The sequence below is a fragment of the Drosophila hydei genome, unplaced genomic scaffold (genome assembly GCF_003285905.1).
Source record: "Drosophila hydei strain 15085-1641.00,03,60 unplaced genomic scaffold, DhydRS2 tig00008114-arrow-pilon, whole genome shotgun sequence".
NCBI lineage: Eukaryota > Metazoa > Arthropoda > Insecta > Diptera > Drosophilidae > Drosophila > Drosophila hydei.
In genome coordinates this window covers 2809937-2834182 of record NW_022045827.1, presented here as the reverse complement: position 1 = coordinate 2834182, position 24246 = coordinate 2809937, and the positions used below count along the sequence as shown (strand labels likewise).

Sequence of the window (24246 nt, the reverse complement as noted above, 5' to 3'; positions counted from 1 at the left end):
TTGCAAAATCATTCAAATAGAGCCTAAAGGAACGAGCTAATTAAAATAGTGGCTGTATAACACTGGAAGACCAGTGTCTTCAGAGTTGCTGCGGATATCTTAAGCGATAGTCGATAGCAGTTAATATGCTAGTGCTAGTAAATGCCGGTCATAAAACATTACTCAATACACAGCAGCTGGCCCGCCAAAAATGATTTGTATTCGCGCTATTTCGGTAACGTCGTGAAAACTGCATATTTTAAAAAATTAAACAATAACAATGAGTCCAACAAACGGATCACAGGCGGATACAAGCGTTGAAGATGAAGCAGAAATACTAGCCCTGGAAAAACTGCTAGGCGAAGCTGAAAACGATAATGCAGAAAGTGCAAACTCAGCACCAGCACCACCGAAACCACCAACTTTAACTACCGCAGTGCCCCGATTACGTGAAGACAACAGCTTTGCTGATGCCTTTAGCTATGAGGTGGCCGTCAAGCCAGCAAAGTCAAATGCACAGCTAAGTACGAAAGCCCCTGAGCCAGAACTCGATTCATCGGACGACGAAGAAGTCAAGAACTTCTTGGAGCGCAAATATAATGAATATGGCAGCGACATCAATAAAAAACTTAAACAGCAACGGGATACTGCACACGAGAGCAAAGTGGCACGCGAGGTAGATCACTCTATTAGGACAACAACAAAACTAGTGACCTCAACTCCACAGCCAGAGGCTCTACGTCTCAAAAATCCACATAATCCCATCCAGCGGAAGTCGCTGGCAAGCAACTCTTTCCAAAGAGCACCGCCTGCTGCAGCAGCGGCCACAACCTCCAGCCAATCTCTGCAACAGTCAAAGATAACTGCTGTTTACACAGATCCCGTTTTTGGGCTGCGTATGATCAATCCATTAATATCCAGCACCTTGCTACAGGAGCGCATGAATGGACGCAAAGCGGTTCCTTTTTCAGGTCTAGCATTTCATATAGAACGCGGTGATTTGGCCAAGGATTGGGTCATTGCCGGTGCATTGGTAACCAAACAGCCAGTGCGAAATACCAAAAAAGGCGACCCCTATTCCACGTGGCGTCTCTCAGATCTGCGGGGCGAGATGAAGACTGCTACTGTCTTTCTTTTCAAGGAAGCGCATAAATCACTGTGGAAAACAGCAGAAGGCATGTGCATGGCCGTGCTTAACCCGACGATCTTTGAGAAGCGCGCAGGCAGCAACGATGCTGCCTGCCTGTCCATTGATACCTCACAGAAGGTCATGATTCTCGGCCAGTCGAAGGATTTGGGCACATGCCGTGCCACTAAAAAGAATGGAGACAAATGCACAGCTTTGGTGAACCTGACCGACTGCGATTACTGTGTCTTCCATGTGAAGCAGGAATTTGGTAAAATGTCCCGTCGATCCGAGCTGCAGTCGGCGACAACGGGACGTGGACTCAACGAACTGCGCAACAAGGTGCTGGGTACGTATCAGGCCCAATCTATTAGAGCTTATATTAATGCATCTGTTTGCAGGCAAGAATGAGGTGTTCTATGGAGGTCAGACTTTCACGGCAGTTCCGGCTCGCAAGAGCGCCAAGCTCATCAACAATGAGCGCGAGCGCCTCAGTAAGCTGGCTGGCTACGATATCTCGCCCTTTGCACACGATGTTAATCACGAGTCCAAGCCACGCTCCTGCGTGCCCGTCAGTGTGCCGTATGCCGAGCGTGGTGGACCGGTCTCACGACTAGCAGGCAATGTGGAGGCTTCTTCCAAACAGCGTTACAAGGATCTCGAACGTTTGCGTCAACTACGCGAAGAAAACGAACGTTTTGCAAAGAAAGCAACAACTCAAGAGACGCCTGCAACTCCCGAACCCAAACGAGCTGACCCGCCCACAACACCGCAAAGTGTGCCTGATAAGTTTAAGAATCGTGGATTTTCCTTCGATGCCAGTCTGACGCCCAAACTGGCAAGCAGCGAGAATTTCAGTTTCGAGGTGAACATTGGAGCGCGGCAGGCGCAGAGCGCCAAACTGAAGGCAGCTGCGCTGCTCAAAAAGAAGCCGCTTGAGAAGGTGAATCCGAACTCCACCCGTGGCACTGAGTCTGGTAAACGACGCGCCATCGACGATCTGCACGACAAGTTCAGCAACACAGCGAAGCGTCAGAAGCTAGAGGAAGAAGAGCGCGAGCTGATGCGTAAATCGCGCATTGAACGAATCATGGCTGCCACGTCGTCCCACACGAATCTGGTGGACATGCGTGAACAGGAAGCTCAAGCCGACTATTTCAATAAGCTAGAGCGCAAAGAGGCCATGGAGGAGAAGATGTTGAACACCTATAAAATGCCCTGCAAGGCGGTCATCTGCCAGCGCTGCAAATACACAGCCTTTGCGGCCGCCGAGCGCTGCAAAGAGGAGAAACATCCGCTGAAAATCGTGGATGCTGAGAAACGCTTCTATCAGTGCAAAGACTGTGGCAATCGCACCACCACTGTCTTCAAGATGCCCAAGCACAGCTGCAGCAGCTGCAAAGGCTCGCGCTGGGAGCGCACGGCCATGATACGTGAGCGTAAGGTGTGCACGGGACGCGAAACGCTCTCGGTGCGAGGCGATGAGGAAACCTTCTTGGGCAGCGTGGCCAGTGCGGCGAGTCTAAATCTGCTAGTGCCTGAGGAGGACTAGAAGGGATAGCAATAGACATAGACTTCATTATTATGTATGTTAAATATATTTTGAATATTATATAGAAAAGGCATAGTTATATATATATATAGAATTTTATATACAGTCTAGTATTTGGCATACAAATTGAATAAGTACAAAAGTTCCAAAATTTTTAAGGCTTATGTTCTAGTATATCTCTGCATGCCTTATACAAATGGCTAAATCAATATATTCTTAAAAAATTGGTGCACACATTTTTATCAAATTTTTGTTTGTTTTTCTTTTTTATGAATATAAATTTTTGGTATGTTCTTAAAAAGTTTTTTGTCTTTTTTTTTTAATTTCCACAACTCAAATGTTTTGTTAGATTTGCTTAAAGCTAAATCATGTTCGTATTTGTGACAAGCGCATTTTTTAGCAATTAAGAATGGAATATATATATATAGAATACATATATATATAATATATATATTTAGGATTATTTAGATTTAAGGCTTAAGCTTAGCATTTAAATTCAAAGGTTCTTCAAAAGGCAACTAGAGCTCTTAAAAATACTGGCATAAGCTTAGCAGAGTTAAGTTTTATAAATATTTCGATTCAAAATTGGCGAAGATATTGGAGAACAGTGTTGTAAAATGAATTACTAAGGTAGTTGGAGCGTGAGAACAGTGCTGCAAGGTGAATTATAAAGTTTTAAAGTATTGGAACGTGAAGCTCGACTCTGAAACAAACAAGGCATGAATATAAATAAGATATTGAAGACGTTGATGAAGCTGTTGATGAACTAATATATAGGAATATATGATATATATATATATAAATAAGCTAAGAGATGCGAACCTCAGTTAAAGAGTCTCTTCTCACACTCTAAATGCGGCAGAGTATTCGAGTTGAATTTGGGCTACTTTATAAAGCTATGATACATAAGTTTAAAACTAATTAACAAACAATTTGAACTAAAGAACCAGGCGCATCTAGAAATAATTAAAAGTAAAATCAAAAACAAAAATGTCGAAATACTGAGGAAATTCCTTTACACCGCATCCTCGGCATGCGGCTGCGGCGTTTCGGGGTCTTTGAGATTTAGTAGACTGGAGAAGCGAAATGAGATGGTCTTGGAGAGATGCTTCTCAAAATCGCGATTATCGAGATTATCGGGTATTAGCGTATTGTTAGTCATATCCACGTAGGAGCGTCCGCGCTTCACGGGCACCGCATAGTCGGGCAGGCAGGCAGCTGGATTTGAGGTCATGTTGCTATAGCTGGGCGCGCAGCTGGATTTGCGTATGTTGAGCGGAAAGCGTAGATCGTTCTCGTAGCGCAGCACCTGCTCCGTGGTGCTGGCCTCGATCAAGGGCCGTGGCAGATCGTAGCCAGGCGGAGCTGCAGCTGCTGCGGACGCAAACTCTATAACCGACTCCTCACGACTGTTGGTCAGCTCGAGATCATAGCTGTTGATCTTGGGCGGCGACCAGAGATGCTGCAGCGATTCCGGCTCGCCGAGCTGTTCGACAAGTCTCTGGCTGGGCATTAGCGCCGCCTCGTCGCTGCAGTACATCGGATTGGATACGGCATTCGTCTCCAGCTCAATGTACTTGGCGTTGTTGCCCAGCAGCTTCTCAAACTCGGCTGCCAAATATTTGAAGGAGGGACGTGCATTGGGCTCATCCGCCCAGCAGGTGCGCACCACGGAGTAAACAGCCTCGGAGCAGTTCTCTGGACGTTCCATGCGATAGCCAGTTTTAAGCAGCGACCACAAATTCTGTGGCGCTATGCCCGGATATGGCGAAGCGCCCAACGTGATCAGCTCCCAGCAGAGCACGCCAAACGCCCAGACATCGGACTTGCTCGTGTACACATGATCCGCCAGAGACTCTGGCGCCATCCACTGCAAAGGCAAAGGAGATCAGGCATATCTATTGGCTAGGCTATTGTGTGGCGCTTACCTTGACGGGCACACGATCTCTGGATCGTTTTAAATAGGCATCATCCTCGTAGACATCGCGTGTCAGCCCGAAATCTGAGATCTTGCAGATTTTGCCATCGGCGAGCAGCACGTTGCGTGCAGCCAAATCGCGATGTACCAGCTGAAAAGGAAGTGGATCAAGAGGATTAGGTGGTCAGGTTATGATACACCAATGTGGTCAGACCCCAGAGACTGCCTGACTGACTAAATACACCTGACTAAACACCCCTCTCTCCCATCTAATCCCACCAATAGGCACATCTCTCCTCAAAATTAGTCTAAAATTTGACGCACCTTTAGTTCCGTTAGATAATTCATGCCCTTGCATATCTGCCAGGCAAAGGTGAGCATCATCTTCACATTGACAGGCTCAACGCCATCGCTGAAGTCCATGCCAGCGCACTCGATCTTCCTGCTGAGGCGCAGGTAGCTTCTGAGGGAGCCATACCGGGCATATTCTATAATGAGCAGCGGCGCTTCGGAGGATTGGGTGCAGGCGCCCAGCAGCTTGATGACGTTCGGATGTGAGACCTCCTGCAGCAGCTGGAATTCCGAGAGCAAGGCCATGTACTCCACGGAATTGGCGCCCTTCTTGAGCATCTTGACGGCGACGGTGGTGACGCCTGGCAGACCAGCTATCTGTGTGGCATAGCCTTTTAGCACCTGTCCGAATTCGCCCTCGCCCAGCACCGTGTCCAGCTGCAGCTGCTCTCGAGGGAATTCCCATTTGGCATCGGCGCTCTCGAACTTGAAGCCGCTTTGTAGTGGCATCAGCGGCAGATCCCCGTCGCCAGCCAGGCCCTCCAGGCTGGAGGGCAGGGCGAGCTTGGTGCCCGGCGTGGCGGACTGTTTGCCCAGGCGTCGCTGCCACAGTTTGCGCTGCGAGAAGAGCAGGCAGAGCAGCAGCAGCACGAAGATCAGTGGGCAACTGATGACAACCAGCAGGCAGAAGCGATTGCATTCCATGCCAGCCAAATGGAGCACGCCCAGTGCCAGGACAGCATTCTGATCCGGCTGCTCTGCTCCCTGCTGTACGGGCGCCACGCTGACCTGCTCCACATCCGTTTCGTTCTTGCGCTTGCGTTGGCGTCGCGCTTTCGCTTCCTCCTCGTCGGGCAGCGGAGCACAGCTGCATTTGCCATTGTCCTCGCAGAGACAGGTGCCCGAGCCACTCAGGATGCCACGCCCATTGTCATTGCTGGTGTGCGGACCCATAATGCGCGAGGCTGGCGTGCAATCCTGCGGACAGGCGTGCGGATTGAGCTCCTCGAGTGCATCGCACACATGATCCGGACAGAAGCGTGCGTCCGGCACACACGAGCCATAGTTGCGTCCAAACATAGCCGAGCTGGAGCCGCGCCAGACACACGCTCCTCCATTGGTGGCCAGGCCGCAGAATTTGGCGCACTGCGTCCGGTACTTGACCTGGGCGCAGGTCTGTGACCGGGATTTCAGTCTCAGCTCGCAGTTGGCATTTTCTGGTCTGCCCTCCACCAGATGCACATTGATGACGAACGCGTGCGGCTGCTTCTCTGCGTCCTGCCAGGTGACATTCAAAAAGTAAACCGTCTCCGGCGCATGCTCCAGCGCCAGAGCATCCCTTACATAGACTATGCCGGCCACTTCAGTGAGGCCAAAGGCTCCGCTGCGATCCTCAACTAGAGCGAAACGCCAGCCGCGCATGCGATGCAGCTCCACAAAGTTATCCGGCTGTGCGACGCGATAGAAGGAGGCGGCCGCCCGATGCACAAACACATCCTTCTCGTAGTCGATGCTCAAGCGACGCCGTCCAAGCGAGTCTGTGTGCAGCACATCGCCGGCGCTGTCAAAGATGCGCTGCTGGCGCACACGCAACGGCAACGCCTGCGGCAGCTGCTGATCGCTCTCGTGCAGCCGGTTGGTGTCCACGTGCAGGCAGATGTGAGCCGTCGCCGTGCTCGTCACGTTGCGCGCCTGAATGGTCAAGTCACGCGCTTGCAAGTCGATGCAGTATGGCTCCTGACGCAGCACTCCATCGCGAGCAAAGCGGAGCTCTGCGGGGTGGAGTATCGAAAAAGGATAAATTGGGAAATGGGTTAGAGGAGCAGTTAGCTTTGGAGTAAAGTGCTTCAAGTAGTCTTGCAACTTTGCTAGACAGCGGACTTGGCTTGCTTCAGTTCTTTGCTGCTAGAGCAGCTAAATATATAATCTCTTAACTAGTAATGTGAGATCTAATGTAGTCCCTAGTAGATTCTTAAGCCTACTCAACTGAAGTTCAAAATGATATTTAAGGAATAGAAAAAAACCATTTAGAGATCATAGATACCAGCTGCTTAAGCAGTTTAATATCTATGAGTTCTATAGCTTAAGATTTTTCGAGCTTTATCATCTGAAGTTTTATTATATAGTAGCCCGATAAGAATTTTTGAAGCTGCTCAAACAGCAATTAAAGTTGTACAGCGTGTGCACTTAGTATTTGCTTAAATACCAAAATAAATACTAAAAAATATCAATATAAATACTAAAAAATACCAATTAGTTTTAATTTCTGAAGTTTCTGTAACGCATCCTCAGACATAAATTAAGATAAGCAACTTTTATTATAGAAGAATAGAGTTTCCATTAGAGCTCAATGATATGTTATATCAATATAGATAAAATATTTGAGATATTTTTCAAGAGCAAATATTAGACTCTATATAAAATGAGAAGAAATAAAAATCTGATCTATATCTTCTGAACAAAACTATTTATAGAGCAGAGCTCTATCAAAAAGATATTAGAATAACAGTTGTACAGCTTTTCCAATTACTATAGGCATATATATATATATATATATACATCTAGGCCACATAGATCATACATGCTCAGCTTTCATATCAATATCAACATCATTCATATATCACAATATAACTTCTGTTAAGATTCCTAATCCTCCAACTTACGACAGCTGATGATGGTATGCGGCCTGCCGGTGTGATCCGCCTCGTAGGCGTGGCAATCCGGCTGTACAAGCTCCAGTTTATCATTGAGTATGGCATAGTTGAGATGCGCATTGGCCGCCAACGTGTCCTTGTCCAAGTAGATGATTTTCTCGCCCACCGGCTCGGCCTGCAATTGAAAAGCGGCAAAGACAGGTGGCCGTAGCTTCATTAGCATTCGCATTCGCATTAACTGACCAGCGTTAATTAAATGCTACGTGGACCGCTCCCAGTGACCTCGGCCATAAATTGTATGCGCTTCTCTCCAAGGAGCTGGGCGCGCGGTCAGCTTCATTAGCATTTTATTTCGTTTGCCTGCACAAGGTCAGCAATTGGGGCTAAGTGGCGAAGTCGGAGGCGCAGTTAACACCTTGGGGAGCTGACATTAGCTGCTGAATTACTAGCAACTAGAAATGACTCTCTAGTGGCTGCAAAATTAACCCGCTTCAAAAGTGTTCAGTTCAGCAGAGGCTGTGGTGCTGCAGCTAGACTGGGTCTGGTATATTTTGGTCAGGCTAGGATCTTGGCAGATTGTAAGCTATAGCTGTTCAAGCAGCTATTCCTCAAATATCTGTCTACATTTGAAGTTACTTAGCATACATATATCTATGTCTTATGAAGGTCAATGTCATAAATATAAGCAAGTATCCACGAAGTTCTTTTAAATAGAATTTAATTCTTAAGATCTGTCCCCCTCCAGAAGCCCTTTTTCTCTCTCTCACACTCTCTTCTCTCTCTCTCGCTTTCACACTCTAACTCCCTCACTATCTCACTATCTCTCGCTCTCACACTCTCACTCTCTTTTTTTTCCCTCTCTCTCTCTCTCTTTCTGTAAATTTCCCTATTTACCTCTGCGGCTCTAATGTTATCTTTCTCACTCTCTCCATTTATCTCTACTATTATTTCTCTCTCTATTTATCTCTGCTGCTATTTCTTTCTCTATTCATTAGTCTCCCTTCTTCTATGTCTCTCTTGCTTAGTCTAGTCGTCTGTCTAGATATCCGTCTATTTGTCTTTGTCTTTCTCTCTTTTTCCCCAGTCTCTACGCATTCCAAACCTGTAGTTAGCATATCTTATACAATTTTAACATTAAGTTTAACAAGTGGATAAATATTTCTACTAATCGAATCTAAAGCTACTCAGCTGCTTGGGCTTCTAGAGATGTTTGTTTTATTAGACAACAATTTGAACCCTTGACTTTTGGATGGCAAATTCCAAATACCTGCCAAAACAATTAGAACAATTACTTCAAAGACCCATCCAAGACACACCCAACAGTCTGGTACGAGTTCATGGGGCACCATCGAGTTTTATAGCCAAGTGCTGTAGACTTAATTTAAATGCGAATTGCCAGCAACATTTTGTAATGGGCCCAGCTTTAGTGACACTTTTTATATATTTATTTTATGTGGCACTTGTAGCTGAGGATGTTGCGAGCAATTACTTGCAACTAACTAACAACTAAATGACATAGTTTTTGCAGCGACTCGGGAATAGGCTTGGCTTGACATGACAACATAATTTGAGACTTTAGTGGGCAACAACTCCTGGCAGTTAAAGCGAGCGAAAGCTTTAACTCAACGCGCCAATCATAAAAGTTCGTAAAAAGTTACGCGTTTTTAATGATGAGCTACGGAAATGAAGGCCCAGACTTCCTAATGGCCAAATAATGGGGCAGTCGGGGTTCGGGCTGGTGCGACTTGCTGCGACTTGCGTGTCTCGGGTTCGTTTATCAAGCGCGAATTCAATAAAGCCCGCACCCAGCGCAAAGCACAGACAGCGTCCAGACGCTTTGTCTGCCAGCTCAGTTGGCACTTACCGCCTTAAAGTAGGGCTGCTTCACGTAGAAGTTAAAGTGTGGCTGGCGCTCCTGCAGATGCGGCCCGTTGTCGTTGCGATCGAGCAGAGTTATATTGTAGCTGCGCCAGAATTGACGCTGCTCCTGGCCAGGCAGCTTCACTGTGCAGCTGACGGTGGCCAGCAGCTGTCCAGCTCGCGCCTGCAGTCCGTTCAGCTCGTCGTGATCGAGCGGCTTTTTGCTATACAGGCGATTCTGCTTGAGTACAAAGTGGGAGCTGCCCGCCTTCAGAGCGTACTCCACGGCACGATGGGGGCACAGGTATTTGGCAGCCCTCGAGCTGAGAGCGCCAATCAGCACGGGCTCAAAGCTGGCGCTGCTGCGACTCGACTCGGCTATCGTATAATCGGCGCTCGTCCAGAAGCAAATGTGCTCCAGCTCGGCACAATAATCGCTTATGTTCTGTGGCTGCAGCTCCACTGTGAGATGGGCTACCTGCTGCAGCAGCTGCTCCTGCTCCATGGATGCGTCCGCCAGGCTGCGTGGAAAGGCAGTCAGCACATATTTCGCACTCGCATTGACCGTTTGGTAGTCGCTGCGCATGTAAACCTCTCCGGAGCTGGCATTGATGCGCAGCAACGGGTTCTCCTCCAGATTGTAGATGTACTCCGTCGCCGGCTGATTGTTGTCCAGGCGCAGCACTTGAAACTGCGCCAGGGGTATCTTGGAGAATATGCTCTCCGACTCCTCGTTGAGGGGCAGCTTGAATTTCACGGACGTGGTGGGAAAATAAACATCGAGCGCTGCAAAAGGCAACAAAGGAAAAGAAGTGGAAGAAGCATGAGAAATCTGCTGATTGAATACACTGAGAGAAAAGTGGATTGTATATAAAATTAACATTGGGCATTGGAAAATTATTGTCTCAGAAATAGGTAAAGAAAAATAAAATTCTTACAAAAGAATTTCACTTAATAAAATTTAAACTCTACTCAAATTACACCATTATTTCGCTGAGTTCATTAAATTCTTCTAAATTGACTCTCTGTGAGTAAAGCAGAAAAGGAATTTCGCTTTCATTCAATGAAATTTGAACTCGATTCCCATTTCACTTTCAGTTCAAATCGAACATTTCTCGCAGTGCTCTCAGTTCCGTGATTGGGTCAAACAAATGAAATTTACTCAGAGTGTGACGTCCATAAGTGGCATTTAGCTGAGGGTCGCGCAGCCACAACCCCCTGGCTAAGCACTCATCAAGTGCCACCCCTGCCCTATTTGCATTGGGCTCACCCCACAGGGAAAGCCATCAAGAGATTCGAGTATTTACCCATTATGCTCATCAACAGACTCATAAAAATTATGAATGTAGTTTAATAAGCTCGCTTTGACCTCAATCTGAGTGGGTCCTAATGCGGGGGGAGGGGGCAGAGCAAGGCTTTAAAAAAGTCCAACACGGCGTATGCGCAATTTGATAAGATTTTGCTTGCTAATGACGCGCTTCGCTGTTGTTATTGTTTGGTCGTGTGCTTGCATACGCTCAACTCCAATACAAGCCATAAATAAATATAATACAGATATTAGTTATTAGCATATGGGTTATCGAAACGTCCGCACACAGCGGTCTCCCACACTCACCCCTCGGCCAGGGTGCGCGTCATCGCGTATTGATTTTATGATAAGACCAACAAAAGATAAACAAACAAATATTATAGAAAAAACACACAATTCTGTTAGCGGAAAACTACAATGCAATGCCTAATTGGTAACAAAGGTTTAGTACAAATATAATTTGGAACAATTTGTGGGGTGAAAATAGTTGTGGGCATGGGAATGGGGAATGGGTCTTAGTTGAACGTATAATGAAATGGGTAGTCAAATAAATAAATAAATTCTAAATGAAGTTTACAACATTCTCTCCATTGCCATTTGAAGTGCACAATTCTCTGACCTCCTTTCGCATATCTTTTCTCAATAAAATATCCAAACTCTTAAGTTCGTAAGACATATCTTTGCACTTGCTTTGGTTACTCTCAGCCAGGCACCAAGCACTTTATCATGTCCCTGTTGTCATAAACAGCACTGGCGCCATCGTATGCCCAGCATTTGGTATTATGTCAACACACACTCCACTTTCCACTCTCCACTCCCAACTACTTTCGCACATAATTCGAATCGCTAAAAAAAAGAGAAATAAATGCTGGCTGAATTAATTTGACTGCGCTTCTGAGCTGCGTTTGCCTTTTTAAAGAGCGCCAAGGACACGTATAGAAAATAGAAAATTGGATAAGGCATGCCTGGCGACATTCTATTCCCCAACCCCACCCTCAGCAAGACATTTAAAATGTCATTTCAAATGCGTGTCTGTGAGCTGTCGCTGCTCCAACATGCTCGTCTACTCATCTACATATTTCGCATGTCTGAGCGTCAGCAATTGTAATGAATACGTTCATAATTTATCACACTCATATACTATGAAATATCCTTATATATGAACTCATACGCTGTGCCCTCTGTGTGCGTGATTATATATTTAGCAGATTTCCTGATGTGCCCGCTGGAAAGCTTTGGTTTCCCTAATAATAAATAGCAGAGAGAGTGCATGGCATGAGTACAACGATATAGAGATATATATAGATATATAATAAATATCAATGCTTAAGCGAACTGAGAGACAATCAAAAGTCTTCTATAAAAACTCCGCTCAGTTTCTGTGTCATTCATCTTATATATATCTTATATAGCTAAATCTTTGTATCTGTTCTAGAGTATTCCAGCTTCGTCATGCAACAATTTTTAGTTGCTCATAATTATGACAGGTATTTAGTTAGCAGGCATCCAATTAGCGGCAGTGTCTTTGTTTGCATAGCCCTCGAAATGGTTCGTTTATGGCTCGCGGTTAATGCTATGGCAGCTATGGCAAATAATTCGGCTAAAGCTTAAGGCTGTGTAGCAAAAAGTATGAATTCAATAATTTAAGCATAACAAACAAGAAATTAGAAAGCTTTAGCGATTCTTTAATACTAACTAATGAGTTATCATGGCAGACTGATAAATGGACAGTAGCAAAGGCCAAGTCTATAACGAGTTTGCTGCAATAAGAAATCTAGAATAATCCCATTCTTAAACGAACTCAAGTTAAAACCCTTTGAGAATTACAAGCTAATAGCTTCAGCTAAGTAATTGCTAAAGCAAACCACTACAAATTCTACTTCATCTACTTTACAGCTCAACTAATGCCCACTAATGCTATAAACTCTCCTTTGGGACTTGTATTCCAACAACTTTATAACGCAACTGATTCCCAGTAATCCTAAAAGAGAGTATAAATTCCAAGCAGCTGTTGCCGCCTTTAAATCCATAAGCGCAACTTGAACTTTGCTTGAAAGAAAAAAAAAAAGAACTCTGGGGAGGTGTCACAGGACTTAGGCCAAAAGTCAACAGCCATTAAATGTTGGCCAGGTAGAGAAAGACGTCCGCCACACAGGACTATCTATCAGCAGGACAATTAAAAGTAGCGAATGGCACATTAAAAAGTCAACTAAGGGTTGATAAGAGACGCAAGTTTTGGTCGGGCGGGCGGTCGGCTTGCATTGGACACGCTAATGACAGCCGGAGTCAACAAATGTCATAGTTGGGCCATTACGGCTCGTACCTGAACTTGGCCGGAATGGGTAAGCAGGAATTGGGGGTGGTGGCGGTGGCAGTGTTCCGGGTAACAGGAGACTAAAAATTGTAATTGAGGTGCGGCACGACGATGTCAACTAGTTTCGACTTAACTAATTAATCTGCTCAAATTAATTGACTTTGCATCGAATTAGGTCGTTCGTTAGGTCTTGTTTGCCTGCCTTGTATTCCTCCCACTCTCTACCCACGTTGTTTACAGTGCGCGCCTGCAGCTCTCTTTCCGCCAACCCCAACGATGCGTTGTCCTTTTTCAGCCGTGAGTCATTTGTTCGCAAAAATTTCCACACAGCATCCGAACACTAGTTTTTATTTTCATCTGTTCGCTTTTTTTTTTTGGTTTTCTGTCTGCGTAATGAAAACTTTATCTTTGTCACAGTTGTTTTTCTCTGCGTGTGTGTCAAATGTTTTTCCCTTGCATTGTGTTTTCATACCTCTTAAGCATGTGTCCAGAGGGGCATGCTGGTTGGACTAAAGACTTGTAATAGGTAAAGATTAGTTATTACTGCCTTGTTACTGCCTTGACTCTTGCCTGCATAAAGGATATCCTTAAGTCGTTCATATTTGAGCAGCTTTTTCTTATGTTTCATTACTCATACGACCCCTGCAACAGTTTCTTTGTAGCTTCTGTTTAGCTTGGCTAACGCTGCTGCCGCCTTTGGCTTTGGCTCTGGCTGTGGCTGTGGCTTCTGTAGCTGGCTTATTGTCTTCTTCTGACTTCAGTTTTTGCCACATTATGAAATTCGTTTCGTTTGTCTGCGCACACTTACAAATCCATCTGTACTTATGATAACTGCTGATATTTGTGGAGCGGGTGTGTCATCCAATTGCTACGCTTGCTTCCTGAATAGTCTCCGATGGCTTGCCCTTGTCTGTCCAATGCCACAAATTGTATAACAAGTCAGCAGACCGTGCGGAATATAATCGATTATTAAAGTAAAGTATTCTACACTTGAAGGCAGTCTAGAAAGTGTTGTGTTAAAGCTGTTGTCTTGTAAGTTAGCTAAGCTCTGTATACAGATAAGAAGATCAAAATATTGATATATAAATATCGAATGAATAAATAAAAAAAAATCAAATAAAGCAGATATCGATGTGAAGTAATATTTTTTCTTAACAATCTTATTATATTTGCTATATCATATCTAAAATCTCTATAGAAATCAATCAATGAGCTCAAAGCTTCAATACTCACTGAGTCAAAGTGGACTTTATTTTGATAACCATTATATGACTTCAATCTGAACAATCGAATGGCAACAAAGCTTAGGATTCGGTCTTTTACACATTTTGTAATTTCTTGACTATATGTGACTACAAAATTTCTCTATGAGCTTATGATCATTTATGGACTTTGGATGATCTCAAAAATTCAAACATATTTAAGCTGACGAAGATAGTCTGATAATGTCATATACAAAATATTAATAAATATATATAATATAAAATTAATTTTCAGACTATATCTACGCTTTAACATTGACTAAGTTTTTGAGGTTGAAAATGTTCAAACCACACTCGCATATACCCCTTTTAAAAATCCACTCGTAATGGGCATAAGAACTTAATTGATCTGCTTATCGCCTCAAAGTCGCACTTGTCGCACTTCCCCAACGACTCCACTTTGAAGTGCTTCTTATTGAGAACGCGACAGCAGCTGAAGAGCTGAAGAGACGTCAACATCGAGTGCGCAGCCAATGCAAATGAACTTGAAAGACTTTGTCTATTTAGTGTATTCAATATTCCAGTATTCAGTATTCGAGTATTCACTATTCGCCATTGAGTATGCGTGGAATGAATAACTATTCACACACGCTAACACAGCTGGCGCTTTGAATAGGAGCACATTGCTCCTAGGCTATAAAACAAAGAGGTGATCGATGGCTCGCTCACTAATGCCCGACTGTCAGCAATGAGTGGAGCACATTTGTCAAAGTCAACGGACTCCGGCTCGTTGTTGTCTTTATTATTTTGTGTGGTAATTGCGACTAATGAATGGGGCCTACAATTAGTTAAAATCGTGCAATTAGTTAAGTAACCAGTTGCAGGTGTCACTATTCAGCTGACAGGCACTGTAGTTCGGCTCATGCAAGCATTGATATTCCGCACAGGAGCAACTGCGGACTGAATGGAACGCTTTATGGAAATCTCGGAGAAAAATAATAAAAGCAGCAGAAAATTTTGTCTGTCGCCAGACAACGTTAATGCATTTGTTATGGGGCGTATCTGGGTGCGACAGACAGATCTCATAATTGTGCTCAATTTTATTCTTTTTGACAAACTCTACAAGAATTTATGACCAGGCCATGTGCTAAAGTAAACCCGATCTTGACTTGGCTTGGCTTGGCTGGGCTTGACATGTTTGCGACTTTGCTGATTATAATTCAAATATTTGCGGCTGCAAGAACGGAAACTGGGTGAAATCGTGTACAATGGGAAAGTTTCTATATTAAAGCAGAAGTTTTAGCTTAGAAAGCTGTGAGAATTCCACTGCAAAGAGTGGAATCTAAGTGAAAAATTGCAATTAACGGTTTAATATATTAATATAAAAATTAATTAAAAATAAATTTTACTCTTCAAATATTTAGCAGAGCTGAGAGATTATAAGCACGAGTTTTGAGGCCAGCTGTAAAGCTAGAAAATATTCCTCTCAAAAGTGTGAAAACTGAGTAAAATCATGTAAGTCAATTTGAGTACATTAATCTAGGTAATTATTAAAAATTAAAATGTTATATTATTATTAAATTTTTGTAACAGAAAAATGATAAAAGTGTGCTCGAATTTCACTCATAACTGTGGAAACTGAGTGAAATGTTGAATGAAGATTTGACTGTAATTATTAATAAATTTGTTTATTAATAGAAAATGCTTCTATTTTTAGAATTTCATACAAAATAAATTAGGTGAAATATTCATGGGAAATATACATAATGTTTATAATTAATATAAATTCAATATTTTAAAAAAATTCAATACTTTTCTTTAATTTAATAAAGGCACACTTAGCAGCTAGACTATTTTCACTAAATATTGTGGAAAATATTTGAAAAAAATGTTTAAAAACTCAAAAAGTGAATTCTTCTATTAAATAAACGATGCATAGGTAAACAAACCCAGTGAGCCCTTAGCCGAGGCGCTCTTTCTAACTGTGTTCACAGTTCGAATTCGTCTTGTTCTGGGTTTTATACCCCTTTTTAATATCAATAGACTTGCAGTTCGTGTCAAGCTTCAAATCACGTGCGCAGCTCCGATTGCAAACATGAGACAAGACAACAAAAAATACCAAACAATTATAACAATTTAATCAAAGTCGTGTGAGTGCGCTAACAAGTAAGGCAAAGGTGAGTGGGGAGAGCCAGAGGAGGTGGTAGTTGAGTTGCCGGCCGCTTAAATGGTGGGGCAGATGCCGAGCCAAGTGCCAAGCGTCCACGGCCACTTAAATGCGAAAAGCTGTGAGCACAATAAGCGCAAAGAGAAGAGAAGGAGGCGAGGGGAGTAGGAGCCGAGCACACACCTATTGACTTAATTGATTTCGCATAAATTCAGTTTTTTTTCTCTCTGCCTCTGAAATATACAGTCCAGTTTTGGCAAGCAGCTGTTGGGCATTTCGACACCTTTTGACCTGGCGAATGGACGGCGCAGTGGAATGGAGAGAGGAACACGCAATGCGTTCAACTTGGCCCAAGTGCAAATAGAAGCCAACTGCGAGTCAATATGTGAGCAGAGAGATAAAGTCAGCCGCAGCGCGCTCGATGTAGACGTGGGCTGAGGGGATGAGAGAAGTCAAAGCTGAGGTCAGCTGTCCAATGCTGACGCTACCGGCTGGTCCAACCCCCAAGGTAAAAAATTTGATATGTCCGTATGTATGTCTGTTTGTGTGTGTGTGTGCTGAAATAATTTTGGGTGTGTTCATAAAACACACACACGCACACCCTTGGCAGCTGGACTGCAGCGCCCAGCCACACTCACAATATCGTTTACTAATATGTCAAAACTGTCCGTGGCGTCAAATTGGAAGCTCACACCTGTTAGGCACCAAGGCAGCCCATAAAAATAGAGTGCGGTACCTTTGAGCATATCATTAGACATGGACAAAGAGTGAGGTGCAACTCAGTCACCTTCCATTAAACGAGTAGCTCTATCTGCATCTGCAATTGCATTCCCACGCTGCGTATCTGTGAGATTTGATTTGTTCGCCCAGCTAATTTGTATAATTTGCCTTTTATGATCGTGGCACTTGAACGTGCTTGTGGGCGAGATATGAGTACCATGAGTGCATTGCGGATGAGTTGAATCACTGTTACCATGGATAGGTGCATTGGAGTGTTGTGTGGGCTGTGCTGCTGCAATTGCTCAATTTACTTGTGTCTTATGGTAATAGATACATTTTAGTTTTTGCAATTATTTTGCGAATATAATGTCGATCATTTTGTTATTATCGATTTCAAATTTCGTTTTCATTCTCATCATCATCATATCTCAATCTAACTCTATGTGTTTGCTTAATATTAGACTATGACATATGACATAGATCTTCTGTTCTAGCTTTAAGTCTCCAGCTTAGTCTCTCTGCTTCTACGTCGGTCTCTCTTTCTATTTAGTGGTCACACTCTCTCTCTTTCACTTTCCTCTCATTTCCTCATTTCCATCCATTTTTACATGGTCTATTTCATCCCATTTCATACCGCACTTTTTACCTGATAGAATTAAGCTTCAACTTAGTTTATCTCCCTCTCACTCTAGCTCTCTCCCTCTCTCTCCATCTATTTAGTATTTCATTTTCATTTCAGCAGCACATTTTCGTGACAAGTGCATATATCACAGCCTCCCTCTCCCCCCTCACTCAGCTCACAATTGATAGATACACTTGTAGCTGTAAAATACTGTTCTGCTGTCGTCGCTCTTTCACAAGTCGCTTATCTATTAAATATTTACATTTAATTGTTGACATTTGCATGACGCGTGCAAACATTTGTATTCCAATTACTAGAGAAACAGCAAACACAATGGATTGCTCCGTATGAGCTGTCTTTGTCGCACTTACCCAAACAGATGCGCAGTCTCAGCATAACAATGGCCGCCAGAATAACGGTGCAGCTCATGGCACTGCTGCACTTGAACGCCATTTTTATCGGCTGCTTCTGCTGCTGCGCTGCTTACCTTCGCGCAGCGCTGCAAAAAAAAAGAAGTTCTGCTGCGTCGCGACGTTTCTTTGTTCTTATCTGCGTTGTTTTTATTGTTTTTGCTATTTATGTTTTGAATTCCTCTTCGGCTGGTTCGGCGTTTTTGTTATTTATCCAGCCACTTGGCAAATTGTTTGCTCTGTTTTATAATTATAACTGTTAATTCTCTCTTGGCAATTATCTTCGTCTCGCGCACATTTTACGCACTTTTCACATTGTATGTTTGTTTGTGTGAGTGCGTGTAGCTGTGTTCTTTGATGTTTTTTCACGTTCCACTCATTTAATTACTTTTGATCACCAACTGATAAACGACACATTTATCAATTACTGTGCAAAAAAAGAGACAACAATAAAAACGGTGCGATAAAATAAAAATGTCAACAACAAAATACAGTCAAAGAAAACTTTTAGTTACCCTAACCTAAGTTACCCTAACCTGAGTTAGCCTAACCTAACTTACTCTTAACTATCAAAAATTAAATTTGAAGTGCTCAACTCTAAGTTACCCTCTAAATAACCTAATACTAACTACTTAACCTAAAGTAAACCAGTTACAAGTTATGTAAATCAATTAAATTTAAATTTGATTTTTAAACGCATATATGAAAAACAACTGCGACTGCTGCTCGACTAGGTAATACTCTATAATGAATTATATGCTTAGAATGTCTATATATATACATATTTTATATATATATATATTTTTGTAGCTCCCATACTCTGAGATCAATTGGAAAGAAACGTTTTTTGGCGAATGGTAGTTAGTCTATACTACACTCTTTCAAGCAATTTAAAGCGTATATAAATATTTAACTATATCTGAAAGGGTTACAACACAATTCCGCCTAACACATTTTTTGTCTGCCTTCGTTATTAATTTTTTTTTCTATTGATAGCAGCACCCACGAGTCGTAGCCCTCGGCCCCTACGATCGTCTCCTCCCGCTGAGCTGGCGCCTGGTCTTCAATTATATTTATCATAGAATAAATGCCGTAGTGCCCAAGGCACTTTGCCTACAATTTCTGATTATTGCAATTAAAAACAAAACGAAAGAATTTTGGGCTTTGCGTAGGGTTATTTTTATACATTTTGTGTATTACGAGATTTTTAGATTATTTTCTAAGTATTTTTGGTATTATTATAATAAATTATTTCTAGCTATTTTTGGCAAATCGATTTAGCACTCGTTTTGTATTTATATGGAGTGTGCTGTGCCGTAAGTCTGCAAGTCTGGCCAAGCCCCTGCTACATACAGGTCGATCAATTTTGCCAACTCATTGAACAAATACACTTTTGGCACATTTAATTGATCTTTAAATTGAAAATAATTTGTATACACTTGAAGAGAGCGCTATGGCTTAGTTATGTAATGTGCGACGGGGATTGAAAGTGAACTTCGTACTTATTGCTCTATTTATAGCTATCTAGCCTATTTGAACTCAGCTTTAACTAAAGGTAACGTCATGAAAGTCAGTATAGATGCTCCTCTAGTGTATTTATAGTATATATTTTAAACTTGGTTAGATTAGCTTACTTCAAGTACGGACTTTTGGCCATATGTATCTATATAACCTATGTGAACTCAGCTTTGGCTAAAGCTAGCCTCATGAAACTTGGTAAAGATGCTACTCTAAACTAATTATAGTATATACAAAAAATTTAGTCGAATCGGCTTAATATAACTGCTACCTATCCTACATATCTAGATTTTATAACCAAAAAAAACGGTTCAATAACATTCATCTATATCTATATCATACCCTTATCAAATTTATATCAGAGTATTCGAATTTCGGCTCTTCGCTGTTCTTATAAGATTAATCGTGCGCAACATTGTAGAAACAACTTTAAAGATAATTTTTTTGGACAGCTTAAAAAGTAACGAATTCTTTTGCTTCAATTTTGAACGGGATGTGCAGCTCACGAGTTTACATTGAAGTGGAATTTTATTAATAAAAAAAACTTGTAGAGTTGGGGAAGTGCTTTGAAGTTATTCAAAGCAGGTGTGATAAAAAAACGAGGTAGGCGCGCTGTGCAGATAGCAAAGTATAATTCAAAAGAGGCTCAAAGTCAAACAATATGATAAGCAACATGGACAGACTGACTGACTGACTGACTGACTGAGTGACTGCGTCTGTGTTAAGCACTTGAGCTGCAGCCACTTTAAAGTTCAACACATTTGACACAGTGAGCACCCAAACAACTGACATAAAGCCGGCTTCCAAGCTCGCACTTGCCAATTTCTGAGTGGACTTCAACGCCGACTCCAACAAACTGCCAATTGCCAGCAGCCAGTTGCTAGTTATTTTATTTTTTCCCAATTAAAGGTTAGACAACGCGACGCGGCTTATGTATATATATGTATGCATATATATTTATGTACACTTTAAGGTGCGTCCTGTTGCGTCCGAAAAAGGCAGCGCCATAAACGTGAAACGTTCATCCGACAAGCGGCAAACAATCCGCAGACAATCGACGACCGGCAGGCGACAAGCGACAACCTACAGACGACAACCGACGCTAGCCAAAGACAAAGTACAACTGTTTCAACTCGAATGGGTTTTAGGCTTCTGAGAAGCGTTTCTCGTTGTCGTTGCTGTAGTTGTGTTGCTGTTGTTGCTTCTATCGCAGCCAATTCGCCGACTTTGTCGCATTTACCAAAAAAAAAAAAAATAAAAAATAACTAAAATGTTTGTTAGGCTTTCGAAGTATTGAGAATCTTAGCGGTAGCTTAAAGTCTTCAAGGCGCTATTAAAATACCCAGTAGTGAAATTATAACTAAGGAGTTGTATGCGTTTTGAAAGCTGTTTCTATGTACTTGAATATCTCAGGATGTTTAAGAGACTTAAGAGTTGGCAAAATTGCGTATGTAGACTCTTACATATGTTAGCTCATAAATATCAAATTGAGGCTTCTCTATCTTCAGGATATGTATGACCTATGATATCAGAATTTGGCATATAAACTGTTAAATATACATATATTAACGAACGAAAATCTAGACACAATACTATATCTCGAAAAAACTTATATATATTTGGACATTTTGTTAATGTTTTATTAAAAATCTCAGAATCTATAATAGCTCTAATAACATAATTTTATACGACTCTCGTCTACCAAATAAATAAATAAATTCGATGTGTATATTAGAAAAAATTTTAAATAATTAATATTTTAACAATTTTTAATAGTTTTAGAAGTATTTAAGTTATTATTGTCATTAATATTATTATTATTCTTTTTTATTATTATTCCAATTTTTTCAATATTAAAATTATTAATACTCATGGTAATTTTATTATAATTTTAATTATTATATATGTTTATTATATTTTTATATACACACACAAATATATGCTCATTTACAGAGTATCAGCTAGTCGACAGCCCTAAACACAGGCAGTTTGATTTTTGTGTTACTTCCAGGAAAAAGGGTTTGGGCATTTGAAATATTTTTGTCGGTGGCCACGTTGGCGTATGCGTAATATTTGATTTCAACAACAGATACTCATTAATCAACTGTTTGTTTACAATGGCTGAACAGTTAACTGAATAATTAGAGTCAATATAGAATATATTTATAGAAACGTTGACTTTGGAGCACTTTAAAACGATTTGTAATACGAATTTGCAAATAGATTGCAATATGCAAATCGGCTCAGATAAAGTCATTAATCAAGTGTCACTCGAGATTTAATTATAGTATTGAATAGCTCTTGCGAACATATGTGAAAAGCAGCTAATGAGCTGATTTGAAAAATTATTGCTGTTGGTTTTTTAAACATATATCCAATGCAATGACTTGTTTGTACATTAACAAGGCCTAAAATTTGTAAATAAATTTAATTAGTTTTACACTTATCTTCTATTTGAATTTTATTAATTATGGCAATAGCAGTAGGTCAAGTCAACTGTCGATCATTATAATAAAAACTGATTAATATTGGCAAAATGCAATTTATTTCGCTTGACTAAAACATTCAAAACTGATTAATTTGTTTAAGAAAACAAATAGACGTGTACTTAGTCAGAAGTGCCTGACTAGAAGATACCGTGAAACTTTAAGTTGTCTTTGCATTTTTATGTCATAGTGGAAAAAATATGTAATATATATATGTAACAAGTAGCATACTAATTATATGCTTATACTTGACTTTTAAATTTATAAATGACTCTAGCTCTTAAAAAACTGATCATCCTTATAATTTATTTGATCGATTTCACTGATAAAAAAACTTGATCTGTCTTTGAGCAATGACTATATATAAAATTCCATGTTCCTAGCTATTATAAGTTCTTAAGTTTAATGCCTTCATACAGACATACGGACATTGCTTGATCAACGCAGCAGTTTGCGGTCATAAGGAATATATATGTTCCTTAGAATATATATATTACTATTTAAAAATATATATACTTTATATACACGTCACTTTATGCATTTCACAAAACAAATACCCACTTTATTCCCATTTTTAATGGGCTATATAATGGGTATACAAATAGGTATGAACCTATAAACTTAAGAGCGTCAAAGTCTTGCTGATAAAACCCAACTACTATCTATATGTCTTGAATACCCATAAAAACATCAGATAAATAAGATGTCATTTTGTTTACTTGTGGCTTCCATAGCAGCTATATCATCTAGTGACGCCTAACAGATGATTTTAAAATATTGTATTGTATTTTATCTATATTTTATATAATTTGTATATTTTATACGATTTTGTCTTTATGAAATATAAATTATTTATTATATATAATAAATACAAAAAAATATATATATAAAAATAAGAGTAAACTTTTTCAGATAAAGTCTAAAATTTCTGATAACATTTTTTTTATTTATAAATTTACTATATCAATTTCGACCTTTTTCTTCAGAACAGTCAACAGTTTATTTTTATTGAATTTTATTTTATTTTTCTGTTTATTTTTTCAATAAAATTTAATTTTATTTTTTTTTTATATTAATTATTATTTATTTTTATTTTTTTACGCAATAAAATTTTTTATTTATATTAAATCTGTTTTTATTTCTTTACATAATTGTGTTAACAATTTAACTCAAACTTTATTTCAATTGTTTTTATTTTTGCCGTTATTTATGTGTCTTTTGTTATACAAAGTAGCATAAAAACGTGCTTACACTTCTTGTTAATGATAAATATCCACAAGTATGCAATAAATAAGTTTGTTTTTTTTTTTAGCGAAAAACTAAAGGCTTTAATTTATGGCTTGCAGCTGCGGAAAAAAAGCTCCTTTATAGTTATTGCAACATTTATGCACAGTCGGTATTTTTTTTTGTGAATTAATTAGCGAGTTGTTTGAAGACGGAAAAGCTTGGATCTTAGCCACGTTAACAAGCGCGCTGAGCTGCCATGGAACCGCTTGCCATGCGCTACGTTTTACCAATGAAACTGAAACCCGCTGCGAGGCAGCTGAAAAGCCGCAAACCCACAAAATCCAACAAAAACAAAATAAAAAAACTTTTCGCGTCGACTTTGTCGTCGGCTGCCATCGTGCATACTGTGTGCGTGTGTCTGTGTGAGGGTGTGTGTTTATCTAAGTGTGCGTGCGTGAATTTCCACCCCTGCAGCAGCTTGCCGCTGGCTCGCCCTGTTGCTGCCGCTGCACTCGCTGTTTGGTTATCAACGGGGTAATCCTTAGCTCAATCTCGCACTGATAGCCCATATATTGGCAGATATTCATGAGCTAATCTCATGTTGTTTATATATTTCATAGCTCGTTCCCAGTCTCACTTAGGCACTGCATGCCCTGCTGAAACATGATCTCATCTCATCTCATTCTACTACGACCCATAGGTAAATAGACCAAACGGTTCATTGAGTAAGGGCGTTTCTTATCTGTGCATTGTTTATATATTTTGGGTTTGGATCTGTTTATTTGCCAAACATTCATATGACGGCAAATGCACTGGTAGCACTTGGATTAAGATTACTCACTTGGCTTATCTTTATGAATGAATGAAGTCTGCAAAGTTCATTATCTTATA

General features: G+C 41.0%; 2 protein-coding genes across 2 annotated transcripts; one reads left to right on the top strand and one right to left on the bottom strand.

Moving 5' to 3' along the window:
* The first annotated feature begins 2 nt into the window (after window positions 1–2).
* LOC111599054 (protein MCM10 homolog) lies at window positions 3–2739 on the top strand. The gene is made up of 2 exons (XM_023314574.2): window positions 3–1454; window positions 1507–2739. The coding sequence occupies exons 1-2, from the start codon at window positions 260–262 to the stop codon at window positions 2655–2657; spliced, it is 2346 nt and encodes a 781-aa protein (XP_023170342.2). The 5' UTR covers window positions 3–259; the 3' UTR covers window positions 2658–2739.
* A 509-nt stretch (window positions 2740–3248) lies between these two features.
* Window positions 3249–23442, bottom strand: LOC111599187. The gene is made up of 7 exons (XM_030224487.1): window positions 23380–23442; window positions 18086–18551; window positions 9385–10166; window positions 7530–7695; window positions 4900–6638; window positions 4586–4726; window positions 3249–4527 (listed from the first exon to the last, which is right to left on the bottom strand). The coding sequence occupies exons 2-7, from the start codon at window positions 18165–18167 to the stop codon at window positions 3673–3675; spliced, it is 3765 nt and encodes a 1254-aa protein (XP_030080347.1). The 5' UTR covers window positions 18168–18551; window positions 23380–23442; the 3' UTR covers window positions 3249–3672.
* Between the last annotated feature and the right edge of the window lie 804 nt (window positions 23443–24246).

What these genes read in the sequence shown, in the direction of transcription:
- LOC111599054 (XM_023314574.2), top strand. Translation starts at nt 260, where the DNA reads ATGAGTCCAACAAACGGATCACAGGCGGATACAAGCGTTGAAGATGAA. An exon ending in ACTGCGCAACAAGGTGCTGG is followed by an intron (nt 1,455 to 1,506) that starts GTACGTATCAGG and finishes ATCTGTTTGCAG; the next exon opens with GCAAGAATGAGGTGTTCTAT.
- LOC111599187 (XM_030224487.1), bottom strand. Translation starts at nt 18,167, where the DNA reads ATGGCGTTCAAGTGCAGCAGTGCCATGAGCTGCACCGTTATTCTGGCG. An exon ending in GCATACCATCATCAGCTGTC is followed by an intron (nt 6,639 to 7,529) that starts GTAAGTTGGAGG and finishes TCCACCCCGCAG; the next exon opens with AGCTCCGCTTTGCTCGCGAT. An exon ending in ATTATCTAACGGAACTAAAG is followed by an intron (nt 4,727 to 4,899) that starts GTGCGTCAAATT and finishes CTTCCTTTTCAG; the next exon opens with CTGGTACATCGCGATTTGGC.